Below are 21,601 nucleotides of genomic sequence, written 5' to 3'. Positions count from 1 at the left end.
ATGAATAGTACAGAACTTAGGACAGTTTAAGATTTTTTTGGTAATCGTTAAGGCGTTTATAAGTGTTGACTACCCCATGTTATGCTATAGCATATAAAATTTTGGTTCCTAAAGTAAAAACAAGTATTTTGTTGCAATTTAAAGTTTAATATACCAGTATATGTAATTGCATCAATACATTTCATGCTAAATATAGATTAATTTGCACCAATAAAGCAGTTTGCTGAAATATGGAAAAAAGACTTCATAGAATAAAGCTAACTGCTGATTATAAACCATAAAAGCCTCCTTCAGGGGAACTAACAAATGATGATATTTGACAGCAGAAACTCAGTTATGAGATATAACTACTGATATATGACAGGGATGGTACAGGCTACTTAACAGGAACAAGAGGCCCTTGGGCTGAATCAGTTACCTGAGTAACTGCAGTGTGGCTCTTGCAATGTATATTAATGTGTATTATAATAACAGGGGTAATTAAATCAGTTTTATTATTCCAGAATTGTTTTATCCAAAAATCTTTATAAATTCTAAAAAAAAAAAATTAAAAATTGTAGCATTACGTACAGTGACATAATTAAACAAATCATAGGTACAAAAAAATAATCAGTTAATCATTAGAGCCAAACCCTAACACAAGAACCCCATGAAATTCAATTGAAAGAGGCACTTTATTCATTAGATTAATACTCAGTACCAGAGGAGAAGATTTTAAAAGAATTACTGCATTCATTTAAAGCCTTACCTTAACACTTTATTCATTAGATTAATACTCAGTACCAGAGGAGAAGATTTTAAAAGAATTACTGCATTCATTTAAAGCCTTACCTAAACACCAGAACCCCTGACCCATGAACTTTACGATTTTGGAAGAGGCACTCTTCCTTATCATAACTATAATTGTTTTCCCTCGGACTGAAATGTCACACTTTCATTGGATTAAACATGGCACGTGATTGCCTCATATATCTCTATGAAGGTTCTTTGAGGATTTATATTAGGCAATATGGCCGTCATTGGCCGCCGCCTCACCTACTCATCTCGATATATCATATTATTTAACACAGAAATCGTGTTCAGTAAGTCCTTAAAATATTTAGAGTAGTTGCCCTTTGGAATTATTTTTAAATTAGAGTAGTTGCCCTTTGAATATTGACGTCGCATTGTTATGTCTGGAGCAGAGCAAAATGGCAGCGCCGAAATCTGCTCAAATCTCTGAAGAGGTTTAAAATTGAATAGCAACAAAACATTGTAAGTAATATGAGTGAAGCGAAGATTTTTTAAGTGTATTTGAAAGGTGGTATTGATATTTTTTAAGAGTTTAAATGAGTTTAACTCGACGAGATGTAAGGTATCTTGTACATGGCTTTGCGTAGATCACCGCTATTTGTGAACGAATATGTCGCTTGATAGTCCTCGGCCTCGCCATCTATGAGATTGATCAACCCAATATATTTCCGTAGTGAGTCAGTAACTAACCTAATAAGTAATAATGTAGTTCATCTGCTTAATATTCAGGAGCAAAGAAGATTTTAAAAGATTTAATGCTTTTTCAATAGTATATAATCATTAGAGCCCCACTCTAACACCAGTGCCCCACCCCTGTGCCATGAATTTTACAATTTTGATAGGGAGCTCAGTGCTTATTACAATTATGCCAGCAGTTTGACTGCTTGATGTCCTTAAGTAAACGACTGACGAATGATGATGGACAAAAACATATAGCAATAATGAAAAGGCTAACATGATATCACAGACACACTGGTTTGTTTTAAAATTCAGTCCAATAAACAATCCTTGGAAACAAGTAAGGAAACTAAACACATGTAGCAAAGCATGTGATGATCACAGTAACATGTAGAAGAAGCAACTAGACTATATACAGGCTTTATGGCAAGTACCAGTAACGTAATCAGCAACAATTGGTTTGATATTTCATTAATGAATTGAATACCGGTACTAAATGTATCATTTTAGAAAATCAAAATAATATTTAATGGGAAAAAACATGTTTTGAAAATAAATTTGTGAGCATTAGTACATGTAGTATTGGGAGAAAAAGTTGGCACCAAGGTCACAGAATTTGCTAATTCTACCTTAAGCATAATTTATAAAAACATTGCAAAAGTCCTGATTAAAACACAAATCTTGGTCCGCTACTGTCGAATGAGGACCCCCCACAGCTGCCAGGGGGTCCCTGATCCTCGTCTGGTTTGTAGAACCATGAAGACGTGGTCTGGGAGACCGGCCTCTTCCTAGAAGCACGCTTTAGCTCGGACATTTCCTGTTCCTGCAAAAAATAGAACATGTGATGAATGTAGAATTTTAGGGTTTTCTGGATGTTATCGTACACAGTTGTACAATTTTTCAGATTTGTGTGTAAGACTTTTCATCCTATGTTTCAAGTCTTGACAACTCATTTTAGTATACAATGACATGTACAACAAACAAAATACTCTGGTACAAATACAATCCTTCACTTTGATGTTAAGTGTATGTTTACCTGTAGGTATTGAGCATTATCTTTGCTGACCAGCTGTCTCAGTCTGTCTTGAAGGGGAGGATCTACTTCTGCTGGTTTTATAGACTTATTGAGATCCACTCCCTCGTTCTCACTGTTCTGGGGATCGATTCTCTTGTAGAAGAGAACATAGGCCGTGTCTTTCGTGAAGCGTTGAGTGACACTACAGAAGGAGCTGTACTGAGCGTACGACACACGGCTATCATTGAACGAGTACCACTTGTCCTGGAGGAAGTCTATGTTGTCCTCATCTGTACACTCCGACAGATTTTCCATCACAGCCTCTGGATCCTGGAACAGCGAATGGCGGGCATATGTGTAATAATGGCCCGACTCTGAGGAAGTCCCTGAGTGTACCACAACCGCATTAAGTCCATACACCTCCCCCTTTGTGGTGTTCACCCCACATTTTTCTATCTGGCGGGACACAGCACTCCTCAGTGACCGCCTAGGGTTGTCACTCCTCGTCTCCGACGTCTGATCCTTGGGTACAATCAGGGTACGTGGATATTTGACCTCTTGAAAGATCTTTGACCTGGCATGGATTTTCGGATCATAGGAGAACCTTAGTAGGGAGATGATCAAATGTTCAGGGGGCTGAGTGATGGAGATTTTCCTCTCTGCATCCTGAAGTGAGCCACATTTATCACAGAAGTACTGATTGTCCCCGGTCAACATCTCTGGCTTCAGGTAATGTTGTAGCAGGTCATTAAGGTGTAAACACTTTGTATTAGGCAATGTATCAGACTCATCACCCTTGTCCTGGTTCACTATCGGCTTATACTCCGGAAAGGCTAACGGGATATCATTGAATTCCTCTGTACGAGAGGACTTGGTTTTACAGGTTAAACAAGTCACGGTAGTCACCATCATCCCTCCATAATGGTCCTCTATCAAAGATCGTATCACAGGTGACTTCTTGGAACTATCTACAGTAGTAGCTGTCTCTGTATCAGTTTGGTTGCCATCGTTGGCACTTTTTGACTCCTGAGCTAGTTTCTCCTTTTTCTGACGTGATCGCTCCTGCTCGTGGACTTGGTCCAGTAAGTACTTGAGATACTCGGAGCAATCTTGTTGATGGCCCGCCACAAACCAACTGGGTCGTGACATTCTGGAGAAAGTCATGGGGGCATAGGCAGGTCTCTGTGGAATAAATGACAAGAAAGGTATGTCAATCAAACATCTAATTATAGCACTGACAAAGTAATTATATGTTTGTATTGCCCAACCTTTTATCTGCGTAGAAATAGTGAATGGAATTGCCATTATAAATACATGTACATATATTGTTACCTGTGTTTGGCTGAGGAAAGCAAACACCTGTTGTAGTTGGGAGATGACCGGCTGCTCTGCGGTGGCTTGGTATGACAGTGTGTCCCTCCTAAAGCTAGAATACAAAGTCCTTATTTCAGGTTGAATTGAAAACAAAAGGTAATTTCACTTTATTTAGTATATAAACATGGCATTTTTTGCATCCACCAATATCTCCCTATGTAAGTGTGCAGTCACAGAGATGATATCTAACCTGTCACACATAAAGAGGGCCTGTATGATACTGTTCATAAAGCAGGTGTTTCCCAGGTTAAAGAGCCCCGTCTTTCCGGTCTCTGACCTCTGAGTGACTTTGGACACATATTTCGATGCTCCTGATTTCTGGGTCAGCCACTGACTTGCCTCCAAACGAGATTTTATTTCCTCTGCACTAGGGGCTGGAATTCCCTAAAATTGCATTTTTGAAATTTCTTTTAAGCTATGGCATACAACTTTAATTTCATATCAAGAAATTCAAGAACTTTTTAAGAAAAAATCTTCATTTAAAAAATTTCCAGTAACTATAAATAGCTAAAATTCATTCTGTTAGCATTTATAAAATACCCTTCTTGCTCAGGTAAAATGGTGGCAACAAGTATGCTTTGCTTACTATGAAGCAGTTCCTGTCTGTAATTGCAGCAGTCCCTAACTCTCACCTTTAGAGCCTCCAATATCGGATCATACAGGTCTGGGTATCCCGCGTGGAGAAAGAAGCAACAGTGTAACAGATCAGAGAGCTGCTTCAATACAGTCTCATTCTCAGTTTTCAAGATGTCTATCACTTTCACTATCTCAGGCAATATCTGAAATGTAGAAGTCAAGTTTTACAAAAGGCAACAATTCAAATAGGAATCCATTGCATTGCCTGCATTGAAATCCCAGAACAGATGAAAACTTTTTTTGTAGTTATGTTGTTTTAAAAATTCAACAACATCTTTGTATGTAGCAAAAAAAAGAAAAGAACAAAACCAAAGTAAAGGTCTTTCATGTTAAAAAAAATATTAATCCATCAAATAATTTAGAAAAAGTGGTTAGAGACTAGACTTCTTGATATGGCAATTGATTTGTCTGTGTAGAGAAAGAAATCTAATGGTGACTTGTGAAAAAATAATGGTTTACCAGGTACCGGTAATTAGTTTTTACTTTTTACAATTTGAACTGAACCTTTTATTATTATGTTGTTTTCAAATCAACTGCATCTTCAATAACTACCTTGTGAAAAGGCTCAGGTGAGTGTTGAAACCCTAGAAACATCTGGGTGAGTACACTCATTGCTCCATCCCTGACAGCCACAAACTTTAGATTATGACAGACCTGAAGCATGTAATGAACTGATTAATATTTTAAGTACATGTTTGATCAAAATAAAAAAAAACAAGTAAAATAGGTGCTGATTTTATCAGTGTATCATTTAATGGGATAAAAGTAACCCTAAAGCTGATCATTAAACTAGACATCAAATACTAGTGATTTTAGGTATGAAATTTACTAATTTAGGATACAAACCCGACCTTTTTCCATCTCTAAAAATAATTTCATTTACCTGTTCAATTTTATTTTCTGTGACTTTTATGAGAATGCTGTACTTTTTGGCCATGGCCAGACTCCGGAAAAACCTGACTATCCACAAGTGAACATTAGTAGCCGTCGGCCACTGAACCCAATCCACCACTCTTTGCAGTGCTGTTGTCATTCTTGCACTGTCAATGTCTGAATTTATGGCATATTTCACAATAATTTCAATCATTTCCTCTGGGATGTTCCGCACAACTGCACCCAAACAAATCGAAGGTTCTGTTTCTTCTAAAGCTGATATTAATCCAAAAATGGCTTTTAGTGATTCTAGAATCACTTCAGAGTCAGCATTGTTCCATAAATTATGAATAAGAGAACAAATTTTATCCACATTCCTAATGTACACAATGACATTTTCAGGCCCTGAGTCCTCAGAAATAGAACAAAGACTCATTGAGTTTATTAGGGATACACAGAAAGTTGAAACAAAGTCACCTTTTGGTAAACACTCCTTGAATTTGAATAAGAAGTTAACAAAGTTAGTTAAGCAGTCAATAGATGGATGTTCTCTCACATAACTGATTGCCTTCGCCTCGACCACATGGACATGTGCCGAGTAAGATGAAGACCTCTGAAGCAATTCCATGCTGACTTCAAGCAGAAGTACAGCATTAGCCTCATGTTTACCTTTATAAGAAAATAGAGAGAGCAGAAATTCCCTGTCAAAGAAAGCTTCAAATGTTGTAAGATTGTATTTTGCCCATGACATATACACTTGTAAACCCTCCGTCAATGCAATGTCCGATTCTCCCTGTAGAAACCATGATGAGGAGATCTCTAGCACAGATCGAATCACGCGTACTGGCTGAGGCTTTGAGCTGTTTTCTGTTACTTTCGTGATTAGTTGTTTCTTTAAAGCATCAGGATGCTGGGAAGTTAGTATCCCATTTAGTATGGCATCCATTTTTTTCTAAATAAAAAATAAAAGTGTTTAGAAGGTTGGGACCAATTGCCCTAGCTGCAGAACTGTAGCTCTCCGGGAAAAAAATATTGACAGACCGGAGAGCTACAGGGCCACCCATTGAAAAAATTGTATATTTATTGCGCAGAAAAACGTGCGCTAGTTTTCGACTAATTTACCTTATTTAATACGCAAATTCTGTGAAAACAATTAGTACCATTAAATTCTTCATGCAATTTACTACTGATATTGCCTCGGATAGTCTTTTAAACACCATCACCAGTCCCGTAAATTCATGTGGTGCACTTTATTTACATGTAAAAATGGCGACTCTCGATCTCGATGTAAATTCAACATACTTGATTTTCCGAGGTCAGTAGGGTGTTTCGGAGAAAGTCCGAGGCAAATAAAGAGGCAATATCAGTAGTAAATTGCATGAAGAATTTAATGGTACTAATTGTTTTCACAGAATTTGCGTATAAATAAGGTAAATTAGTCGAAAACTAGCGCACGTTTTTCTGCGCAATAAATATACAATTTTTTCAATGGGTGGCCCTGTAGCTCTCCGGTCTGTCAAATTTTTTTTCCTGGAGAGCTACAGTTCTGCAGCTACAATTGCCCAAATGGAATATACATGTAAATAACAGTAATATCCTGTTTAAGGTATAATAGCCTAAGTGGGATATAAATTTGATGATATTTATTATAAATCCACTATAATGTATATATCAATAGCAACAACTTTTGGCTATAGCAAATTTTTCTATAAGCCTTTGTTGATCCCCAAGAGGTTTTGGATATACTGAGAGATCAATTTATGTAATAGTGTGGTTAAAGGAAAAAGTTGTTACATTTGTACTATAATTTTGGCAAAAGAAAAATTCTCTAGTTTTCGCACTTCAAATTTATATCCAAATGCCCCCCCCCCCCCCGGGCCCTTGATCATGTTGATTGGTGAATAAACATATTTATCTATCTATATCTTTATATCATCTCATTTTAGCGATTTCTCCCTACCTGTTTAGGGAAATTTCTAAAACTTACAACATTCAATTTTCATTTCATGGTTACACAGGTGAATACATAACGTTACAGCAATTAATCACAAGTAATTTCGAAATCTTTCGATGAAAAAAATAGTTTTAAACAACAACAGCATATACATATTTGGTAAATAAAAGCATTTCTAAAGTGGACTGTGCGCTCATATATTGCCAACTTACTTACAAGTTTAGTTACAACTGACTATTAAACTGGTGAATCGAATAAATAATCAATGTTAAATACAAGCTTGATCGAAACAGTTCTGTAAACAGGTACATCAAAACGCACAGAGAACTCCTATAAAATACGTCATTTTATAATTTATATATCTGTTATATATTTTCAGTGTCACAACAGCAGAGTGGCGCAGTGGAAGCGTGCTGGGCCCATAACCCAGAGGTCCGTGGATCGAAACCACGCTCTGCTAAAAATTTTCAATTTTTTTTCTTCGGATAACGACTATTGATAGTGGGTAAGCATCTACGAACGTTAAACAACTGAAAATGTATTGTTAAACAAATGAATGACTTATTTTATTTGTTAACATGATCATTTTAAACAGTATAAAAATATAACTGAAATTTATATATATAGACTTATATATTTTTTTATCTGCCCCTACAAATGGGCGGGGCTGTTTCCTCCAAAATTCAGTATCTATTTTTTGTAAAAAAAAAAAAATAATAATAATACGAAAAATGTTTGTTACGAGTAAACCTTTGTTTTGTGTGTGGCGATTGCGCTTTATTTTCTAGCGCAAGTTGCTTTCAGATATGTTTGGTGGAACGCGATGATTGAGAACTTTGATATTTCACTGCCGAACTTTGCGTTCTTTTTCCACAGGTTTTCTATAAATTTATCCATACTGAACGGATGCAATTGAGGAAATTAAGGACTAAGACGCGATTGGAACTCGAATTTTTCAAAATTTAGAATGGTCGATATGGATGTTTTTAATGCTTTGTCAAATTTTGAAAGTCAAATGTTGAGGTACATGTACAAGCGAGTTACAAAGGTTAGAATGCTTTGTTTTATAAACAAAGTTTGAGTACTGTTATTGTTTGTGTTTTATGGGTATACGTTTCAAGTCTAATGTTGCTTTTTGTTGTTGAGCACACTGTTAACACATTCAATCAGTTTATCATTTTTGTTTGCCACAAGTTATATTTTGTCAAAGAAATGGAAATTTCTTTAAATTATTTGTAAACAAATATAAAATTTGAGCAGTTTTGTAAACATAAACGACTTCTTTCTCGCTTGTAACTTGACTTGTAACATTCAAATGTTGGCGAATCATTAAAAAAACACAAGTAAACCATTCAATACCAATAATTCTTTTTTGTTTATGCTAGTAAACTCAGAGAAAGATAAATATTTCTCACAGTAACTGAATCCTGAGAAATCTTCGCGATTTTTACAGATTGCAATATTCATCGATATTTTTTTTCTCGCCAGCTCGTCTCTATCTAGTTCAAACGTAATGAACACATATATGGTATTTATATTCTTTTTTAAATAACATTGTTACTCTTGAGTTGCATTTATGATTTGTATTTAAAACTTTATATCCATGCAATCTTCTATGGGAGGGAATAAAGACAGAATGAAAGGAAGATAACAAAGTTCAAGTATTGGACAAAAGTTCCCAGGACTTAAATCGGATCCCTATACATGTAATGCAATGACAAACTTTATGCATACATAATATGCATAACACGTCTGAAATTTCCAATCATTTCATTTCATCTCCTTGTAAGGGAATTCACGATACATCAAATTTTTGTAGCTTATCAAACAAAACTACAATATTTTAAAAAATTTCTAAAGCATGTTCGGATCTAGAAAGGGGGTGTTGACCCTGGAAAAATTCAAATTTATTAAATATTCCCATTGCAAAATTACATAGAGTCAGCCTCTGACCTCCTTCTGCAAACTAGCCCAATTATCCTTGGGACCCGACCCCACCCTCTGAAAAAAAAATTCTGGATCCTCACACACATAAATCTGGTAGCAATTAATGGAGTTAGCTTTATCCGTTGGTCAGTCATTATAAAGCTGTCGTTAAATTATTATATTTACATTATCCAGAGTATTTGCCTGTGATAACACTACGTATCGGTCGATTTTGTACTATATAACTCATAATACAAATGACGCCAAATTGAGGCGCCAGCGGGGTTTGTTTATTTTTAAATATTTAATCGTACCATGGCCTAAAATTATATAAATATAAGTAATAAGGAATCATTCTTTGAATATTATTAGCCATTTAGGTGATAATTTCGGTCGGGGTGTGATCAAATCTATCATAAACCCCTTCGGGCTTTATTGGATTTGATCACGCCCCGACCAAAATTATCACCTCATAATACTCAAAGAATGATTCCTTATTCCTTATGTAAATTCATACGGCGGAGAGTTTTGTTGTACAATAGGCGAGTCATTGTTAATTCTTTCCCTCCGAGTGTGCATTTGTTCACACCACTTCCTGCATACGGAAAAACGTCCTCATACAACGATACAGAACCAGGCGCGGATAATCAGATGTAGCACACGGCCAACACTATCAAACCATTTCAATTTACCAATTCATCGCTTGGAATAAATTTGCAACTCTTTGATGGTTTAAATTTTGATCCCAAAATCAAACTGAAAAACATAGATGTACAGAACGATGTTGTCGGATTACCAATTTCCGTCTACACTACCCTGCTATTTTCGATATAAACAAAAATTGAAAATAAAACACTCTTATTGTTCCCAGGCCGATATCCACGGTCCATATAGCCCTAACTACTACATGTATAACTATGCTATGACTCTACAAATTTTGAAAAGGTCCTGCTGTTCAGCCGATCTCCAGAATGTTATTTTAAAAAATCCCCGAATATGGTTTAATGGATTGAGTATCAAGGTGGAATGGGACACCTATCAATGCGGATAAAAGTACACTATATTTCAAATACTTTATTATATATAACTTATAAAAGCCCTAACGGGATTGAAACTTATGAACTTAAAATAAAAAAAATAATAAAACTATAGTTAATTTTTATTACGCAGTATTTCAATAGGAAATACGTCACAACAAAGGAAGTATGTTCTTTGACCATCTTAAACATTTTTAGTTCCAATGATCCAACACATTAAAAAATCTGCCAATATGAATTTAAAAGTATCATTCTTCATTAATACAATGCAGGATTTGCAAAATCCACTAATAGTTACTGAAAATGAGAAGAATTTTGCTTTCATTTCCTTGCAATAATAGATAAAGGAATAGATCTAAATTATTCAACCTAGGTTTATGTTTGAGCACATGCAACACTCTGTTGATCAGGATTACCGGTAGAATGATAATTCTTAACAACTGGCTTAAATAAAATTTGATCAATTTATTCATTGTAAGCCCTTAACAATTTTAAACAAAAGTAAAAATGTTTCCAAAAAATGGCGGATAGAAAGGGAGACAGAAAGATCACAGAGAAACAGAACACAGTGACTAGAAAACTGTCATTGAGAATTATTTAAAGCTGTACAGGAATTGGTCCATTTGCTTAGTCTGTTAATCTGAGGCGTGGGAGGCATCTACATCTCTTCTTGTTCCTCCTCCTCATCAAACTCGGCCTCCTCCTCGGCGGTGGCATCCTGGTACTGTTGGTACTCGGACACTAAGTCGTTCATGTTGGACTCGGCCTCAGTGAACTCCATCTCATCCATACCCTCACCAGTGTACCAATGCAAGAAAGCCTTACGACGGAACATAGCGGTGAACTGCTCAGAGATTCTCTTGAACAGCTCCTGGATGGCGGTGCTGTTTCCGATGAAAGTGGCAGACATCTTCAGACCTCTGGGGGGAACGTCACAAACAGCCGTCTTCACATTGTTGGGAATCCACTCAACAAAATAGCTGCTGTTCTTGTTTTGAACATTCAGCATCTGTTCGTCGACCTCCTTCATGGACATACGACCCCTGAAAATGGCAGCCACCGTGAGGTAGCGTCCATGACGTGGATCACAGGCGGCCATCATGTTCTTGGAATCAAACATCTGCTGGGTGAGCTCGGGAACAGTCAGGGCCCTGTACTGCTGACTTCCACGAGAGGTAAGGGGTGCGAATCCTGGCATGAAGAAGTGGAGACGTGGGAAGGGAACCATATTTACTGCTAGCTTCCTGAGGTCGGCATTCAACTGTCCTGGGAACCTAAGACAAGTCGTGACACCTGACATTGTGGCTGACACAAGATGATTAAGGTCACCGTATGTTGGTGTGGACAGTTTGAGTGTACGGAAGCAAATGTCATACAGAGCCTCGTTATCAATGCAGAAGGTTTCGTCGGTGTTTTCTACTAACTGATGAACAGAGAGTGTGGCATTGTATGGTTCTACAACTGTATCTGACACCTACAAAACATAATTGTTTCATATCAGCAATGAATTTCATCAATGATAAAATAGTTAATGAGGTCAACTTTAAATACAGTGATGTATGTATACCACTATAAGCAATCATATTACCTAAGTTTTAGTTATTATAAAGGTATAGAAACATGAAGAAGTCCGAAATTCTTTACTGTGAATTTCTGAAGAGAATGAAAAACCACCTAGGAAGCTGTTTGGTTTCATATATCGCTTGAATTTAACCAATTGAATAGCATGACCACACACCACTACAATACTTCCAGGTTTGCAGAACAATGCACATAATTGTTGAACTTTTGACATTGTGTTGAATTTGTAACAAGGAAATACTTGTCTTTTGTCTCTAAAATCAGACAAAGCCGAGTGCGCTTTGCTCCATTACGTAATCACACACTTCCTGTTTTCTGGCTGTAGCCCCTATTATGACCAATTCTCTGAATTTGTTATGCAGCAAGTCAGCATAATTTTGCATCAGAGTAAATTAAATTGGCCCTCAAGAGATCATGAGGAGTAGACTATACCACTTCAATCAGATGATGCAATAAATTAGGATCAATGCTTCTAGCTTAGTTAATGCACAATCAATAATCTAAGGAAAGTACAAGGTTTTCCTATGCACTTCTACTCACATTTTACGCAGCAATTTTCCCTTAAAATAATGTCATTATGGATTAAACATTGCTTTATCAGATCAAGCCAGCTCACTCTAATGACATTGACTATTGATTTTATTGAGAGGCAAGGATGCTAAATTACTGTTGATCCAGACACCATCTCATTTCTATGCATGCTGCAGTAGACTGACCAATCAATACACACCTTTGGTGATGGGACGACTGAGAATGTGTTCATGATTCTGTCTGGGTACTCTTCACGGATCTTGGAGATGAGGAGTGTTCCCATTCCGGAGCCTGTGCCACCCCCCAGGGAGTGAGTCATCTGGAACCCCTGTAGACAGTCACAGCTCTCCGACTCCTTACGAACTACGTCTAGGACCGAGTCCACCAGTTCAGCACCCTCTGTGTAGTGACCTTTGGCCCAATTGTTTCCTGCACCACTCTGTCCAAACACAAAGTTGTCTGGGCGAAAAATCTGACCGAATGGACCAGATCTGACAGAGTCCATAGTACCGGGCTCAAGGTCAACCAAAATGGCTCTCGGGACATACTTTCCTCCTGTTGAATTAATTAAAATCACAAAATGAACCTGTTTATTAGATTTTAGCTTTAATGCATATTCAAGAAACTTATGACATTGCTTATCATTTAGACATTATAAAGGAATTAAAACAATCATAAAGCCATCATTAAAAAATATGCTCTTATCCTGACCAGAGTTAACACTGCAAAACATAGCAAAAAATTCTTCTGAAATTCTTTTACAAACTACACGCTACAGACCAAAAGCTTGTCTTCCACATTTACTTTTCTAAACCCCATAAAATGATTAATTTCAACATATTTTTAATTTTTATGCTGATTAGGTCAAATAATTATAAAATTAACATAATGTATTTATGTATCAAAATGGGCTTGCTCCATATGATGCATCATCTTGGAGACTACATGAGCTTCAGTAGAAAAATACCTCCTTCCCTAATCTCCCGAGTAACTCAAGGATAAAATAATGTAACACATCTGCAGTTAAGATTTATTTTTTGTCGACAGCTGTCAGACTCACCAGTAGCCTCGTTGTAGTAGACATTGATTCTCTCGAGCTGCAGGTCTGAGTCACCATGATAGGTTCCTGTTGGGTCGATGCCGTGCTCATCTGAGATCACCTCCCAAAACTGCAACAGACAGATGTTCGACACTCATCTAAAAGCGCATCTTACGCATATGCCAAATGTGTGCACAATCATAATAAGACACAGCATCTGTTTTAGGTTTAACCCTCTTTTTAACCCAACCAAAAAAAAAATTTAATGCTTGATACTACATTACTTTAAAAATTTAATTAAAATAATCTATATTATAATTTAAAAACAATTATTATAGCGTATATTTATTATTCACGAATCTTTAAACAGATATACTAGTGAATCAGTAGACATAGAATAAATACATGTTGAAAAAGATTATATACGGAATTTAAATTATTTCATTACATATTTGGATCCGCCCCATGTATCCCGCTCTTTAAACGCTTGAACACGTGGTCCATTTAAATCAAGACGAGAGACTGGCAAGATGCCCGTTTTCGTCAGCAATATTCCGTCAATGAGTCACGTGTAATTAAATATCTAACAAATTTAAGTGAAACTCACTAAAACTCACTAAAAGGAGTTCATGTCAAAAATATTCAGTCATCGGCAACTAAAATAAGTGTCATCTGTTCTTTCTATTCGCCAAATGGAAAAAGGAAAATGTCCGCGAAATCGCACGGCATATTCGCCGCCGCATTGCACCATCGCATTATCCAACTTTAACATTATCCATCTAAATATAAACATTGTAAAGTATATATAACGTTCCTACAACTAAATGATAAAGTATTATCTACCTTAGCACCAATTTGGTTTCCACATTGGCCAGTCTGAAGATGAACAATTTCTCTCATGGTGATTTTCTGTAATAACAAAATGGGCGCTGTTCGTTCACTGTTTTGCACACCGGTTAGTACTAGCCGACTTAATTTATTCTGAGCATCTGATAGTTCTCTGACCCACTTTCCCCTCAGGCTGGCGAATCAAAAACTGATATGCTGCTATTGGAACGTTTTCATTGGTTAAGATTATTTACGGTCGTTTGAACTGCCTAAAGATTCACAATAAAATTAAGATAATTTATATTTTGAATAATTTGAAAAAAATCATTATCTTGAATAGCAACATCACAAAATGAATTATAATATAACCAGGGACGTATAGGCCTAAGGCTATACTTAACTATACTGTAAAACTATAAGCAAAATCTTCAAAAATTATAAAACGAAGTATATATAAGAATAATTTAATTCTGGTTGTAACGCGGCATTTGATTGGATAGAAAAATTTAGTTAAATTTGTATAACCTGGTTTGCACGTCACAAGACACGTCACAATGCACCAACGTACTAATTCACTTGACGTTACGTTTGAATTTTGAACAGATTTATATCATTTTTAAAAGTAAAACGGACTCAATTTGTACAGCAGATTCCAGAAAATTAAATTATAAGGAATGAACTCAATATCTACCCAAGTTATACTCGTATAACCTGGGTTGGAGCAATTTACGCTTTTTTATAATCCGCTTCGCGGATTATAAAGCGTAAATTGCCCCAACCCAGGTTATACGAGTATAACTTGGGTAGACATTGAGTTCATTTCTTAAATAAATATTCTTAATTAATAACTAAATGTGTGTGTATTTGTGTGTATGACAAATATTTTAACAAAAAATTGACAATAGTTACAGACGTTGAGCATTCTTCATTTTTGTGTGCTCTTTTACAATCCGGATAAACATTTTTCATCGTCTTCATTTTTAGCCTTTTTTTGTCATAATCTTGCGTGAGTTTGACAACGATTTATTTATTCCACATTTCCTCTGAAGCATTAAAATTGTGAGATAGTCGTTTTAAAGTAGTTTTCTACGAATGATTTTAATATCAAACTGTTTTATTCACCATGACCAATACTGCAGTACAGTTTTAAGTAATACTGTTCATGCTATATCAATTAAATTAAATATTTAATAACAATGCGTCATAAATATTTATAGTTAAAATGACCAAAGTTAAGTCTTTAGATTTACTAGTTGTCTAATAATTTTGATGCGTAAGTAAAAATAGGAGTGCTTCATTACGTCTTCAATCTTCATGATCCCAAATTGTGTAGCGAACAGACGGGAGTCAAGGACTGATAGCCAGTGTATATCATGGATGATGGGAACGAGCATGATGAGGAGGAGTCATTTTCTTATAGAGCAGAAGTTGTCCATTTTCTAGAAGATGACGGCACTGAATTCATTGTTGGGCCAGGGATCTTCCGTACTTGTGAGCCATCTCTAGCTCTTGATGATGGATCAAAACTTACTGTAGAAAATGATATCAAAGTGATATCTAATGAAGTAGAAAGCTTAATATGCAGTACAGAAAGACTAAGTAGTTATAATGAAGACACGCGGGAAGAGTTGGTCTCATTCAACCATCTACCAAGGGAAGTTATTTTAAGTATTTTTAGCTTTTTCTCAGTTGTTGAACTCAATTTACATGTGATACCTGTGTGTAAACGATGGTATGATATAGGACATGACCCTAGTCTGTGGAAGGAATTGGACTTCAGCAGACTCAATGAAATTCCATCCACTTCTTTATGCAGAATTATTTCTAGAGCAAGCTCATTGAAAAAGCTGAACTTGATGGGAAGGCTTGATCTGACAACAGCAGAAGTAGCTGTTTTCTCCCAATACATTCCTATGTTGGAGTCTCTCAACATAGGCTTCTGTAGTGGTGTTAACAAAACTGTGATAGAATATTTCTTGAGGAACTGTCCACGACTGGCAAAGCTGAACACCGAGGGCTGCATGTCTGTAGATGATGGTGCTGCAGCATCGATGGTCAAGGGAGAGAACCTTCAGGAATTCAACTTCTCTCACTGCTGCATCACAGACGAAAGCATTGTTCTGCTGGCCTCGAGGATGAACAGAATTGTCTCACTTAACATTGATGGCATATCCTGGATCTCAGACAGGTACACACAATGCATTAAAAGCTAACAATTAAAATTGTGTTTATCAAAACTGTTTATGACAATCATAAGTATCAGGTATTTACATCCAGTTGATAAAATTCTTGGCAATAATCAGAATGGTGAATCTGTTCACATATCAACCAAAGAATTTCATATAAACACTAATTTTTTAAAAGGTATATTTAGTTATTTACATTGTACATTTCATGTATATGAATATTTATTTCTGCCCATGATATATGTATTATTTTTTTCTTTAAACTATTGTACAGGATTATTTGTGAGCTTCATATCTCAATAGATTATTACATGTACTCTATTTATACATTTGTCAGTGCTGTGATTACCCTGGTAGATCAACAACTCAACAATCTCCTAGAACTGATGCTAGATGGTGCTGAACTAACAGACAAAAGCATTCATCACATTGCAAGGTGTGCTAAACTGAACAAACTTCAGATTTCCTTTTGTGAAGGACTAACTGACCAGGCCCTAAAGTACATACAGGTAATTAGAGACCATGACTGTCTGTGTCAGGTAATTTTGGGTACCTATATATATACATGTCAGACCATGACTCCAGGTACCAACAAGTAATTACAAACCATGACTCTGGTACATACCGGTAAATAAAGACCATGGCTGTCAGGTACCTTCAAGTATATTTGACCATGACTCCAGGTAAATACATGTATATGATTATAATTGCAATGACTTCAGGTACAAACAGGTAAAATCTGATCTGGAAAATACTGTCAAGAATTTCCGGTATATTGTGTACTCTCATTAACACTGTATCTTCATCCTTAGTATGTACTGACCAGATATTGTAAATATAGAATATGCTATATCAAGTGTAACATACAGCCACAATTATTGGTAAAAATTACTTTAATTAACATACTTCAACCTAATGGGTGTATGCATACACATATTTGGATAGTTAAGAAGCATAAACATTACCACCATAATAAGGTACCAGTAAATAAGAGATGTACCCACCTTTGCACTTGACGAACAGTAACAACTGGTTTTAAAAGGCATAATCTGTTCTACAACTATAATGTGCCTATTTTGTGGAGCTCCTTTTACAGTTTTAATTTCTATTACTCAGACCCTCCAACAGCTGACCCATCTGAAGATGAGGAAAGGTTTGTACTTCTCCACGGACGGACTGCTGTCACTATTCACCTGTAAATCCATGTCCAACCTAGTGGAGCTGGATTTCTCAGAAAACACTCAGTTTGTGGACGACTGTGTTATTCAGCTGACAAAGTGGTCAGATTTTTTCTGTTAACTTTTAGGGAGCTTGTAATTATTGTATGTACAATATTTGCTTTCTATGCACTTATATAAACTTGCAGAAATGAACATGGATAAAAAAAGGAAAGTGTTGGTTTCTATATATTATTTAGGCAGAACTTCAAAACCCACAGAAATAAACATGTGGTTATCAGTGAAAACTGCAAGATGCATGTGAATTCACAATATGCTATAGATATGTTTCCTGTGATTAATGTTGCTGTATTTTTAGCTGCGGCCCCAAGCTTCAGTACTTGGCTCTGTCCTGGTGCTGGGATATCTCTGACCCTGGAATCATTTCCATTGTGGACCATTGCAGGTTTGTCAGACACGTCCATGTGTATCCATTGCTAACCATGTATATATAGACACTCGATCTTTATTGTTATCTTAAAATTGTTTCTTGTTTTTCAAAGGGTGTCTTACATTATAGCTTTGTCAAATGACTTTGGACATTGTACATGTAGTTACTGAAAGTGGCATCGCTGCATGGTACATGTACTTTAAGCAAATAGACATTTACGGTAACCAAAATCATAAGATTATTTTTTTTCAATTCATTTACTGACAATTACCATGTTGGCATACAGTCATGAATATGAGTTACATAAAACATTAAACATAGCATGCAAAAGTTAAACATTAAAGGGGCATGGTCACGATTTTGGTCAAATTTTATTTTTCTGTTTTTATTAGGTACAATGCTTTATGAATGCATTTCTAATGATCGAATGAAATTTGGGTGCCCGTCGATGAGTTTTAAGCAAGATACAGGGCTCACAATTCTTTGTCATGTGAACAAGGCTCGTGCCCTGTTTTTGTTTACATAGGTTCATATACCAGTAAAAAAAAATTTTCAAGATGATTTGTCTATATCCTTATTCATTTAAAGCCTAAATGAACAGTTCCTTACGATTAACACATTTATTTAAGGTATAAAACTGGAATTTTCACTTCAACATTCAGAATGTAAACAAAAGCTTTGTTTACATAGCGAAGAATTGTAAGCTCTGTAACTCGCTTATAACTCAACAAATGACACTCAAAATTTGGTTGCCTATTAAAAATGCCTTACTGAAGCATTATAATCATTAAAATCGAAAAAATAATTTTTGACCAAAATTGTGACCATGCCCCTTTAACTAATAGATCAACAATGGACAAAACATTGGGTGAACAAAACTAGGCTTGTGTGAAGACTATTATTGGTATTCATAAAATTGTATAAGTGTTCATTGTTGACGTTCCTTTCTAGTGTTGAAACAGTTTTTTAGAAAACAACATATCCTTCTAGCAGCTGTAATGTTTTTAGGATTGACAAGTTCCTTAATAGGATTGACATTTGTGTATGTGTTCACATTAAATATATCATTTTAATTCAATCTACATTGGTCATATTTTGAACAATACAATACAAAGTGTTTCTCATCTTCAATAAACAATTTGCAAAAATTACACAGACGTTTTTCTCTTGGAATAGGAGGTTTAGAATATCTACCAGTTTCAATAAATAATGAATGAGCACTGATTCTTAGTTTTGTTAGGACAGATCTGTCACATTTTTTTAAAGGTAGTTTTAAGTATTGTTGTAGTTCATATTCATTTTGGTTTACAATTTTGCTGTAAAAAGACAATTTTCCAGAGTCAGCTTTACATATATTGTTTAGTTGTTCATGTATTTTGTTTTGATAATGTTCTTTTAACTTGTTCTTTAAAATTTTGTGACAGATATTCGAAGAATTGATATTTAATTTCTGTAGCAATGAAGACAGTTTTCTTTTCCAAGATACTCTATAAGACTATTTTTTGTCTCCTTTGAACCCAGATGTTATTAAGTAATTATTATAGCTGTCATTTTTGTATTCCATATCTTCCAGTCTCTTATAAAATTTGAACATATTCTCAATACATAGATAATACAGAGGAAATTGTCCTAATTCACATAAAACAGCAATATTTGATGCCTTTCTGTGTACCCCCAAGATGTCTTTAAAAATAAGGTGTTGTGTTTTTTTCAAATGTAAATTGTTCTGAAAACATTAAATCACATTTGAAGTTGGATATCCATATTTCAGACCCATAAGTCATTAATGGTATTATTATTGATTGATATAATTTTAACACAAGCTTATCTTTTAAAAAGATTGGTGAGCTAGCGCTGTAGCCATCATAAAATACAGAAGCAAATTTCTAAAACATTGGTTTATATTTCTAAATCAATTAATTAAATATAGGTAGGCACGGTGGTGTACTGGAATTGTACTGGAGTGTGGTCCCAATTTAGAACTGTGAATCTAGAGGCATGGCATAGCTCATTGACTGTGCCTTAATCATTATGTATCTACTGTAATTTTGTAAATTTTCAAGAACCATTGGTACTGTAACAGTGTTTTGTAGCAATCGTATCTTCTCGGGCCTTTCCGGCAAGCTCGGAAAACATATCCGCAGTTGTTTTCCGAGCTTGAAGAAATTTAAGATAAAGCTAGCTATTTATTATAATATTGAAAATAACTTTGCATTATAAGACCTAAGCTACTGTTACTTTTTGACATTTACAATAAAACACAAAATCATGTGAAAATGATAAAACGAAATTCAAATGGTACAGTTTATCTACAGTAGTACAGTATTCCCAGAATCCCCTACTTTGGAGTCGAGCATGCGTATTCCAGTGAAAAAGACTAACGTAGTTGCTAGCGCTCGAGAGCGCTAGCAATAATTTCCACAGAGAAAATAATATTTGCAGGAAAATTTGTTTTCAAAGCATAATATTATAGAGCTGTTTCTTGTCTCTGAAAAACAACTAAAATGAAATAAAAGCTTATATGGTGTTCTCTTGTTGACAGGAATTTAAAGGTTCTGGATATCATAGGTTTGCACAAAATAACAGGAACCTACTTTATAAGAATTCCAGAGGAAATGCCAAAACTTCGACTTCTCAATTTACAACAGTGCAACAGGGTAAATCAAGCATTACAAGCATTTACATGTAGTTATCTCACCTTTAAGTGAAGCTAAATGGTGTATTTCAATGACTGTGCTTATGCTGAAAACTAAATACTTTCAAGTAAACACTCTTTCATATTTTTTTTGGTGATAATTATAGTACTTTTGTTGTTCTTCAGTTGCTGACAATTGCACCCAGAGATTTTTGCAAGAAAATATTCTTAAAATATGGACAGTTAGGGATAAAAGTAGCTGAACCTTTATATCTAAGGCATTATGAGTAATAATGATTTCAGTTTTATTTTATTAAAGCTTTGTTTATTCAGCCACATTACTTGTCAGTGCAACCAGTAGTTGTAGTATAAATGCACATATTACTGGTAGTCAAATAGACCTATCAAGTAAGAATTTATTAAATTTTGTTTTCTTTCAGATAATAGATGAATTGATAGAGGATGTGATCAGAAAAAAACCCAACCTTCGAGTATTCAATTACTATGGAGAGCAGTTTGTTCACGAGAAGGGGTGACATTTACACACCGAGGGGAACACTTGGCAACCAGGAACTTGTTTACTTCACTAATCAGATTCCTGAAAAGAAGATTGTGATATTATCCAATAAAAGTTCTCTGTGATAGACCTTTGTGATGACCTGGTCAGTAGGAAATAGAAACTTAAAACTGAGGAGACAGCTTCCATGTATCCATCTTTTAAATGGCATTACAAATGTATTAGTGTGCTCATTAAATTATTTACAATTTGAACAATGTTGTTTTTACTTTTGACATCTATGATATTCCTAGTATACATGTGGTTTAGGTGGCAACCTTTGACAAGTATGAATATTATAGACCTGGTATGTTTATTGCAATGTAATCAATAATAAGTTCTGAGTATTAAA

The 21,601-nt window shown here is 35.4% G+C and overlaps 3 protein-coding genes and 1 non-coding gene across 7 annotated transcripts; 2 read left to right on the top strand and 2 right to left on the bottom strand.

The window, feature by feature from the left end:
• Positions 1–307: 307 nt before the first annotated feature.
• On the bottom strand, positions 308–7,625 carry LOC105338584 (ubiquitin carboxyl-terminal hydrolase 38). Of its 2 annotated transcripts, none has more exons than XM_034443927.2 (8): positions 7,539–7,625; positions 5,379–6,320; positions 5,048–5,149; positions 4,492–4,638; positions 4,050–4,243; positions 3,818–3,911; positions 2,507–3,667; positions 308–2,293 (listed from the first exon to the last, which is right to left on the bottom strand). In XM_034443927.2, exons 2-8 carry the CDS (start codon positions 6,312–6,314, stop codon positions 2,138–2,140), a joined length of 2,790 nt encoding a protein of 929 aa, XP_034299818.2. In that variant the 5' UTR covers positions 6,315–6,320; positions 7,539–7,625; the 3' UTR covers positions 308–2,137. The 2 variants fall into 2 exon arrangements, with proteins under 2 accessions (XP_034299818.2, XP_065930834.1); XM_066074762.1 differs by having other exon boundaries at positions 7,535–7,589.
• Positions 7,626–7,710: 85 nt separating this feature from the next.
• Trnam-cau (transfer RNA methionine (anticodon CAU)) lies at positions 7,711–7,782 on the top strand. Its single transcript has one exon. It is a non-coding gene; the product is annotated as a tRNA-Met (tRNA).
• A 2,948-nt stretch (positions 7,783–10,730) lies between these two features.
• On the bottom strand, positions 10,731–14,440 carry LOC105338583 (tubulin beta chain). The gene is made up of 4 exons (XM_011443768.4): positions 14,280–14,440; positions 13,458–13,566; positions 12,597–12,952; positions 10,731–11,759 (listed from the first exon to the last, which is right to left on the bottom strand). Exons 1-4 carry the CDS (start codon positions 14,334–14,336, stop codon positions 10,944–10,946), a joined length of 1,338 nt encoding a protein of 445 aa, XP_011442070.1. The 5' UTR covers positions 14,337–14,440; the 3' UTR covers positions 10,731–10,943.
• Positions 14,441–15,243: 803 nt separating this feature from the next.
• Positions 15,244–21,467, top strand: LOC105338582 (F-box/LRR-repeat protein 2). 3 transcript variants are annotated; one of them, XM_066074760.1, is made up of 7 exons: positions 15,244–15,323; positions 15,552–16,452; positions 16,788–16,959; positions 17,567–17,730; positions 17,987–18,073; positions 20,601–20,715; positions 21,134–21,467. In XM_066074760.1, the coding sequence occupies exons 2-7, from the start codon at positions 15,638–15,640 to the stop codon at positions 21,227–21,229; spliced, it is 1,449 nt and encodes a 482-aa protein (XP_065930832.1). In that variant the 5' UTR covers positions 15,244–15,323; positions 15,552–15,637; the 3' UTR covers positions 21,230–21,467. The 3 variants fall into 3 exon arrangements, 2 of the variants coding, with proteins under 2 accessions (XP_065930832.1, XP_034299816.2); XR_004595784.2 differs by lacking the exons at positions 15,244–15,323; positions 21,134–21,467 and adding an exon at positions 18,171–18,278 and having other exon boundaries at positions 15,330–16,452; XM_034443925.2 differs by lacking the exon at positions 15,244–15,323 and having other exon boundaries at positions 15,330–16,452.
• Positions 21,468–21,601: the final 134 nt, after the last annotated feature.

Source organism: Magallana gigas, chromosome 2 (genome assembly GCF_963853765.1).
Source record: "Magallana gigas chromosome 2, xbMagGiga1.1, whole genome shotgun sequence".
In the NCBI taxonomy this organism is placed as follows: Eukaryota; Metazoa; Mollusca; class Bivalvia; order Ostreida; family Ostreidae; genus Magallana; species Magallana gigas.
The sequence above is the reverse complement of the archived record's forward strand: the minus strand, read 5'-3'. Positions and strand labels throughout refer to the sequence as shown.